The 9,032-nt window shown below is 42.2% G+C and overlaps 1 protein-coding gene across 2 annotated transcripts; it reads left to right on the forward strand.

Annotated features, from left to right (window-relative positions):
- The first annotated feature begins 3,489 nt into the window (after window positions 1–3,489).
- LOC110520955 (E3 ubiquitin-protein ligase RNF138-like) lies at window positions 3,490–7,340 on the forward strand. 2 transcript variants are annotated; one of them, XM_036969005.1, is made up of 5 exons: window positions 3,490–3,880; window positions 4,750–4,962; window positions 6,384–6,447; window positions 6,716–6,823; window positions 6,909–7,312. In XM_036969005.1, exons 1-5 carry the CDS (start codon window positions 3,777–3,779, stop codon window positions 6,987–6,989), a joined length of 570 nt encoding a protein of 189 aa, XP_036824900.1. In that variant the 5' UTR covers window positions 3,490–3,776; the 3' UTR covers window positions 6,990–7,312. The 2 variants fall into 2 exon arrangements, with proteins under 2 accessions (XP_036824900.1, XP_021454082.2); XM_021598407.2 differs by having other exon boundaries at window positions 3,495–3,880; window positions 6,384–6,492; window positions 6,909–7,340.
- Window positions 7,341–9,032: the final 1,692 nt, after the last annotated feature.

A 9,032-nucleotide genomic window follows, 5' to 3' on the forward strand; every position in this document is an offset into this window, starting at 1 on the left:
ACACTACTAGTCTGTTCCCTATCAGATGACCTTCCGACACTATTAGTCTGTTCCCTATAAGATGACCTTCCGACACTACTAGTCTGTTCCCTATCAGATGACCTTCCGACACTACTAGTCTGTTCCCTATCAGATGACCTTCCGACACTACTAGTCTGTTCCCTATCAGATGACCTTCCGACACTACTAGTCTGTTCCCTATCAGATGACCTTCCGACACTACTAGTCTGTTCCCTATCAGATGACCTTCCGACACTACTAGTCTGTTCCCTATCAGATGACCTTCCGACACTACTAGTCTGTTCCCTATCAGATGACCGGGGGAGAAGTATACATCGCTGCTGCTTTGAGCGGTGAGTTTTGTCGTCGTTTTGAGGATTTCAAAGTGTTGGAAAATGGCATACTGTTGCTTTCCTCCCTTTTCACATTCAATGTGGACAACGCTCCAACTGACCTGCAACTTGAGCTTATCGATCGATCTTCAGTCTGATGCAGTGATTGGAGAACTATTCAGAACAATGTCATTGACGAGGTTCTATGCATCTCTCGATGAACAAAACTTTACAAAGATTAGGAGTCATGCTCAGAAGATGTTTGTACTGTTTGGGTCAACCTATGTACTGTATGTGAAGAGACATTTTCAGTGATGAAATATAACAAGGCACAGATCGTCTCTTACTGACTATACCTGACTTCACTACTCTAGTCAATAGCCATCAGAGACTTTCACTCCTAACTCTGATTGAGTAGTTTAAATGTAATGTTGAGCTCTCCTATCGTTCTTGTGTTTTTGTGCTTACCCGTTAACAAGAGTTCTGTCCGTGGTGCTGAATGCACAGTGTACCTTTCCCTCTGTGTAGTTCATTGGATGTTTAATAATGAAAATAGCTACCAAAAGGAGAACATGGATGTGGTTTATTTCTGTGCATGTTAAAAAAGTGAAATAAGTAGCCTATCTCGATGTGATTTACAGTAGATATATCTGTCAACACAGTCATACACACAATGTATAATCTTGTAATATGATTCTGTGGCAAAAATATATTCTAATGTGGCCCTCCATGGAAAAGAATTGCCCAGGCCTGGTGTAGAGTAAGAGCTGAGTGGTGCACTATAGAATCCTATCTTGCATAGTTTGTTTTGTTTTGGTATGTTGCATTGAAAGTGGCTAATATTGTGTTGACTCGATCACAATTGCCACAGTAAAGAGAGACGTTGATAGTGCTACTAACAGGGAAAACTTCAAGTTCAATCTCATTCTTCTCTCCGTGGGCTGATATTTCTTCAGCGCTCTGTGCTGCTGTCCCGGTGGAGCTGTGTGGTCGTCTCGGGGCTACGCACAGCTTAGCAGGAGCACTGGTCTGCTGCTTATCATGAGGTATTCTAACTCAGGCGAGCAGAACCTTGAGACTTCCTTAATATTAGAGATTGCGCACCAGTCGTTGTTAAGAAAGAGACAAACATCTCCCCATTGAGCTTACCCAAGTCTGCTGTTCAATCCTGCCGACGCATAGAAAAAATAAACTAGATGTACACTGAGTGTACAAAACATTAGGAACACCTTCTTAATATTGAGTTGCAACCCGCCCCCACCCCCCCCCCCCCCCTCAGAACAGCCTCAGTTCATTGAGTCGTGGACTCTACAAGGTATCAAAAGCATTCTACAGGGATGCTGGCCCATGTTGACTCCAATGCTTCCCACAATTGTGTCAAGTTGACTGGATGTCCTTTGGGTGGTGGACCTTTGTTGATACACACAGGAAACAGTTGAGCATGAAAAACCCAGCAGCATTGCAGTTCTTAACACACTCAAACCGGTGCGCCTGGAACCTACTACCATACCCTCTACAAAGGCACTTCAATCTTTTGTCTTGAACATTCGCCCTTGGAATGGCACACATACACAATCCATGTCTCAATTGTCTCAAGGATTAAAAACCCTTGTTTAACCTGTCTCATCTCCTTCATCTACACTGATTGAAGTGGATGTAAACAAGTGACATCAACAAGGGATCAAAGCTTTCATCAGTGTTCACCTGGTCAGTCTATGTCAGGGAAAGAGCTTGTTTTTAATGTTTTGTACACTCAGTGTATACGAGCCATGTCCTTGTTCAGCCACGACTCCGAGAAGCATATGATATTACTGTTCTTCAGGTCCCATTGATAGGATAGTCTCGACTGGCGCCTGTCCAGTTTGTTCTCAAGTGATTGTATATTCACCAATAGAATGGAGGGTAAAGGCAGATTATTTATTCGCCAATGTTATTTCGTCTGGGTGCCCACATGTCAGCCTCTCTTACGCCTTCTCTTCCTTTTCCAAGTCTCTGAGATTAGGTCCTGGTCCTGGGTGAGCAGTAAGTCCTGCGCCGCCGACTCGTTGAAGTAGAAATGTCCATCCAATTTGAGGGTAGTGATCTCTGTTCTGATGTCCAGAAGCTCTTTTTGGTCATAGGAAACAATGGCGGAAACATTATGTACAAAAAACCCACAAAACTGCAGAATTGGTCAGAAGCCTGTAAAACGTGAGCTATCCATTACAGCACTATTCTCCTATTCTATCCCGTTTCTGTTAATGTGTTAGCTGTAAGTATCCTGCTATGAGTACAATTTGTGTTTGGCTGTCTGGACTTTTTTATTTTATATTTTTTATTTTTTATTTAACCTTTATTTAACTAGGTAAGTCAATTAAGAACAAATTCTTATTTACAATGATGGCCTACCCCGGCCAAACCCGGACGATGCTGGGCCAATTGTGCACCTCCCTATGGGAGTCCCAATCACGGCCGGTTGTGATACAGCCTGGAATCAAACCAGGGTCTGTAGTGACGCCTCTAGCACTGAGATGCAGTGCCTTAGACCGCTGCGACACTCAGGAGCCCTTAAAGACAGCAAGCAAGGTACTGTTTGTGTTTTGTCAGCTTGTGTATTATTTTAATATTCTATTTTAATATTCATTTAATATTCATTGTTTCAACTGCCAATCAGCAGTTGAAACAATAACAAAACGTGGTCCCCACCACTGTTATTGATAAACATCTGAGGGAGAAATGTAACCATTCTCAAATTCATAGACAGTGCTATGGATGCAATGACTGGCCATCCATGATATGAAAATGTTTTTTTTAAAACCATTTTGAGGCTACACAGTGTCTGTTTACATTTAAAACAAACGTATATTTTGGTTTCAGATGGGGTACTACAGTTGAATTAAGCTCATGAGGCAATTATCAGTTATATTCTTGAAGAATCCTTTGGTACATATCATTCATTTCTAAGTCAACAAAATGGATGTAGCAACTGCACATTGCCCTTTTTTAATAAAAGCTGTTATATTTTTTGTACTACTGTGTGGTCTGCCTTCCTGGATACCGAGTACCCAGTTCAAGTCTTCATTGTCATGCCTTATCCTGAGAACCTGGTTGTCACACACACACACACACACACACACACACACACACACACACACACACACACACACACACACACACACACAGACACACACACACACCCTCTCCCGGAAAGTGAGTTTGCTTTCAGTAAAGACAGTCCAGAAAGTCCCTGGGCTGGGACTAAAGAACTCGTCAGCTGTGTGATTGGAGTTTCCCTCCTATGGGCTGGGTCTGTAGGTAAGAGGCTGTGCTCTGAGGTAGGTAGGTAGGTAGCCAGGTATTTTTTTTAGCAAGGCAGTACAGTCGCTGCCTCACACACACCACACCGGCCCCAGGGGAGACTGTAGTGTACTCTGTCCTGGAAAGAGAATCTGTCCCAGCCAAAGTATGGCCCACTCTGCAGCAGGCCTGCAGACCCCATCTGAGGATGAGTGTCCCATCTGTATGAGCCCCCTGATGGACCCACATCACCCTGCTGCCTGCTCTCATGTGTGAGTAACCTCTTTTTATTGGCATATTATCTAGTGTTACTCCACAGCTTCCAGCCTAATCTGTAACTTAACGTGTAGCCTGGTCTTTCTATTTAAATTGAGTGAATGTAAATTAGGTTCACTTCCCGGAGCTGATGGCTATAACGGTCTCTAATCCCAAATAGGTAATTCTCTCTAATATAATTGACTCAGTGTCTGAACTCCCTCAAATAAGTGTTCTATGAATTCTCTATTTCTGTCAATAAAGACCATCAGCACAGCGCAAAGGCAACAGTATATGTGTACATTGATGTTTCTCATTCACAGTGCTTTCAACATCACTTGAGTAATATGATAAACTACTGAGATGAGATTGACATCAAATTGTTTGTGAAGTGGACTACAGTTTAGTTTATGGATGTCTTGTCAAAGATCATATGATATGATTTTACCAATGACTCTAAGTAATAAAAAAGGTTCTTTACTTCCTGCACCCCGTCCACTGCTGGTAAATAACAATAACACTTGATAGCGTGTCTTTACATGAGGGGAATTTTCCCTCACACCACAAAAAAAATCCCCTGATATTCCCAAATATTATACTTATATTTAAGGTAATTCCTCTTCTGAGAGAAGGTAGCCTATCTAAATGTGGATGAGAGTACTTTAACCTTTTTCTTTCAATGTTATGATCGATTTTGTCTGGATTTATGACATAGCTGCAGTGTTGGGAAATAGGTTCTTAGAGGTTTGATTCTGTAAGTGTATACTTCATGACTGAAGAATGTGCCCACTTTATCAGTGGACCATTACCACAGTTATGCATGTTGCTTACACATTTAATTGAATGAAGTGTGTGTGCTGTGTGTGTGTGCGTGCGTGTGTTGCAGGTTCTGCCGACTATGTCTCTCGCGCTCTTTAAAGTGGTTACCCCACTGCCCTTTGTGCAGAGCTAAGGCACAGGCTGATGACATAATGCCTGCTGGTGCCACTGGTGTCACAGTCCAGACGAGGACCACAGTCATCAGGTTGGATCAACCTCTCTCTGGCTTGACGAGGATTTACACCCCAGCAACTAGACCTGTGACAGGTGATATCCAGAGGTGAGTGAGGGACTGGTCTATACGCAGTCAAACACACAGAGCCAAATACAGCAAAACCATGTAGAGACCCTGGGAGTACATTACGTTTCTAAACCACAGGAGGCTGCTGAGGAGAGGAAGGCTCATAATAATTGCTGGAACGGAACCAATGGAATGGTATCAAACGCATGGAAACCATGTGTTTGATGTATTTGACACCATTCTACTGATTCTGCTCCAGCCATTACCACAATCCCGTCCTCCCCAATGAAGGTGCCACCAACCTCCTGTGAGCTAAGCGTCATATACCGAGGGTTACAATGAATGCACTGACAGTTTCAATAAGGACCTAAAGGTTGACTGATTGCATACCTCCGTTTTTTTTTTTTTTTTTGCCGAATCAGACTACTGAAAATAGCTACTCATGCAACAGGAAGGAGCATGGTCAATCAAGGCTCAGTTACAGAGTCACTACAGCCCCTCCCCTTCCCACCCCAAGATTCTTCCCCAAACCTTCCTCCTCCATCACTCCCCCTGCCCCAGTCAAAGATTTATATACGTCTATGACCCACACATCTGTTACTCACTCCTCTTGCTGTTCCTACTTCACAAACACCAATCACCACGCCTACCATCACCCCTCCTGCCCCTACCAATGGTGCATGCATGACTATGGCTCGAACATCTGCCCCCTCTCTTACCCCTGTGGCTGCCGCCCCTGCACCGGCACCTATCACCACACCTAACCCCACCCCAGGACTTTCTGTGCCCCAGGACCACAGCCATTGGCCCTTCCTCAGCACACACCCTCCCCAACTCAAAGACCCACCTCTATGCCCTCTACACTAGCTACCCCTGTACTGGCTGATTCACAGTCATTTTTGCAAGGCTGAATTTTTGCAATCCACCTTCCCTCTCCTTCACTTATGATGGATAAGTCACCAGTGGTATGTGTGTTTTCATTAGTGTGCTTGTCTTATAGTGATTAAAGTATGATTCTTATACATGTGCTTCTCATTGTAGACTACTGCAGAGCAGAGGAGGATGGTGGGAGGAGCTATAGGAGGATGGGCTCATTGTAATGGCTGGAATCGAATCAATGGAACGGAGTCAACCATGTGGTTTCCATATATTTGTGTTTGATACCGTTCCATGAATTCCATTCCAGCCATTACAATGAGCCCATCCTCCTATAGCTTGTTCCGCCAGTCGCCTTTGCTGCTTACTCATCATTAAAAATCTTACATGATTGTGTGTCACTTCTTAATGACTTGCATGAACCTGCAAGGCCAGTTAGCAAAGTAAGAAAGCTACTGGTTTACTTTAGAGTGAATATTTACCCTTGTCTTCAAGATATACAACTACAGTATTACATTTATTCATATTTTTCTCTAACGCTCACTCTCTCTGTGTCTATCTGTCTCCCCCTACTTCTCTCTCAGTGCTGCAGTGAGGACGTTTGTCTGTCCGATCTGCCAGGAGAGTGGTCTGAATGAGCAGGATCTGGTGGGTCACTGCAATGACAACCATCACTATAACAACAGGCCCGTGGTCAGTAATAAATATGTTATAAGTCGTCAGTTGCTTTCAATCACTGGGTTTTAAAAATGATTTTGTTTTATTTTGTGTTGTTTAACCACGATATTCCACTTAGTAACAATTGTCACTGCCTCCAGGGTGTCCTCGTCCCTAGTCTCTAGTCCTAGAGGGTTGTTGGCCACTTGAGCTGAAACTTTGTTGCTTTGAGTGATTGTTGCTCTCTGGTGCCATCTAGGTGTGTCCGGTGTGTGTCTCTCTACCACACGGTAACCCAAACCAAATCAGCAGGAACTTCATCAGACATTTGAACCTAAGACACTGCTATTATGCCGAGGACTACACGGTAGGCTACAGACACGCGTGTGCGCACACACACACACACAGACACACACACACACACACTAAAAATATATTTATTTGGTCCACAGAATATCCATCAAACCGATACATTGAACGTGCAATATGCCATCATTGAGTCTCTCCGAGATGCCAACCTGAATCCTAGATGATCTTGACTGATATAATTTATTAACTAGCAATTTAGCAATAGCAATGTCATCATGATTCGTGTACTAAGTAATATGCTAAATATTTTGATGCCAGAGCTGCTCACTTAAACATTTGTGAAAATGGTAATGTTGTCAATTTTTTCTTTCTTTTGAGTGTATGACATCTAATTTACTGCAACTAGTCTAACTGCCAATAAATAAACACTCATGACATGATACATACTGTAGAAATATTTGGATAAATCTATCATAAAATCAACCAACTATAATATTGACACTAGCTTTTCTATACTTTTCCATTTCATGTCTTTGTATATACTTGACTATAATAAAGGAATTGAATAAAACATGTATGCGGTTGTATGTGCTCGTGTGTGTTTGTTTGCAATTATGTTTGTATTACTGGTTCTGCTGTCGATTTGTTCCTTACTCTTACATAAGCTAATGGGGGACTATTAAATATTCAATAATAATACAGTTGACAGCAATTTATTATCTTTTTTTCTTAAAGGTCCCGAACAGTCAATATCATGTTTTTCATGAAATTTGATGATATTTAGATGAAACCAGATCAAAGTAGGACTACTAAAGTATGATAAATGACTGTTTCTGCTACATTAATAAAGTTGAATCATATTGTTACTGGTCCCCTCCCCCATGTCAAACACTTGGATCAGGAGGCAGGAGGGAGGTGGGATTATTAAGTGTTTTTTGTGAAATCACGTTTTATTCTCTTACCTAATTTAAACAAGTGTCGCCTTGTAACCAACATTGCAGAAGGCATGTTTGCAGAGGGGGTTGGTTTAAATAGCTAGGTAGCTAGTTAACTGGTGCCAAAATCGAAGTGCCCATTTAAAGCGTTAAAAACCATTGTGTCTCCTTATGTCGCGCCAGGCGCCTGCAGGCTGACCTCGCTCCTCAGTTCTATGGTGTTTCCCCAAACGGTGGGGGTTAAGTAGCCAGTTTGGGGAGTTGCAGCGATGAGACAAGATCGCAGTTGGGGAGAAAAAATTATAATAATTCAGAGCAAATGAAACTGATATTTACTAATGATAGAGTAACGATCTTTGATTGCCAGCGCATTTCAGCAGTAGGCTATCTCAACACGGAAATTGCACAGGAAGCACTCCGAGTTTAGCGTTGTCCAATCATTCTAACTTTGTAAAGGCAGTCTAACAAAAGTAAAATGACCGAATTTGCTATACAGATAGTAGATCAGCTCATGAATAACGGGGAGATGAACAGTGACCTTTTTTAAATATCAAGGTTATCTTAACAGGGACCAATTCAGTATAAAAAATATCCACATCTACTCTCATACTGTTTGTTGATCACACATTCTCTATCGAAGCTCTCATATGGGAAGCATGCAGGGAAAATGTTATAGAGGTATTTTGCATAGGCAAGGCATTTTGCACATGCATAGGCAAGAGACGTGCTTTGATAATGCAACCTATGGATTACAGAAATGAGGAATTTCCATGCACAAGAGTCAGGATTTTGGGTTGCAATGGAATTGGATAGGAAGATGGGCTCTAGGACAGGAGAAGATAGAATTTTCCCTTATGCCTCTCTGAATTGTTAACGGTTCCCATGTAAAATAGCCTTTTGAGTGACTGAAATGCTCAAAATGTGAGAAAAATTTCTTTTTCTCTCATGGCTACCAGGAAATAAGAAAAGACAGGCTGAGTGGGTGGGGAGCTAACTTTCATGAACTCACCTTGACTGACAGCAAATGCTTAATTTGTAAATCGGGAGGTGTTGAACAAAAAGTGATCACGAGAGGGGGTTATCTGAGGAGCTCTGAGGTTCTTGAACGGGTGAGGAAAAAATATCAAATTATAAAATGACAGGCTACTTTGACACTGACAAACTGAGAATCTGATATCAATAAAAACGACATTGTCTTGAATCCATCATTAGCCTAGGCCTAGGTGTGTGGAGACACGTATTTTAGGCTAAAATATGAGGAGGACATTATAGTCCTAAAAATGCTTTCCAGTTTCACTGACTCCCTCAATGATGTGCAGCCCACTCACTGCT

This window comes from Oncorhynchus mykiss, chromosome 30 (genome assembly GCF_013265735.2).
Source record: "Oncorhynchus mykiss isolate Arlee chromosome 30, USDA_OmykA_1.1, whole genome shotgun sequence".
Classification (NCBI taxonomy): Eukaryota; Metazoa; Chordata; class Actinopteri; order Salmoniformes; family Salmonidae; genus Oncorhynchus; species Oncorhynchus mykiss.

Excerpts from the sequence above, each read along its gene's own strand:
- LOC110520955 (XM_021598407.2), top strand. The coding sequence starts at position 3,777 with ATGGCCCACTCTGCAGCAGGCCTGCAGACCCCATCTGAGGATGAGTGT. Across the intron at positions 3,881-4,749 it reads CCTGCTGCCTGCTCTCATGT|GTTCTGCCGACTATGTCTCT; the intron begins GTGAGTAACCTC and ends CGTGTGTTGCAG. Across the intron at positions 6,493-6,715 it reads ACTATAACAACAGGCCCGTG|GTGTGTCCGGTGTGTGTCTC; the intron begins GTCAGTAATAAA and ends GGTGCCATCTAG.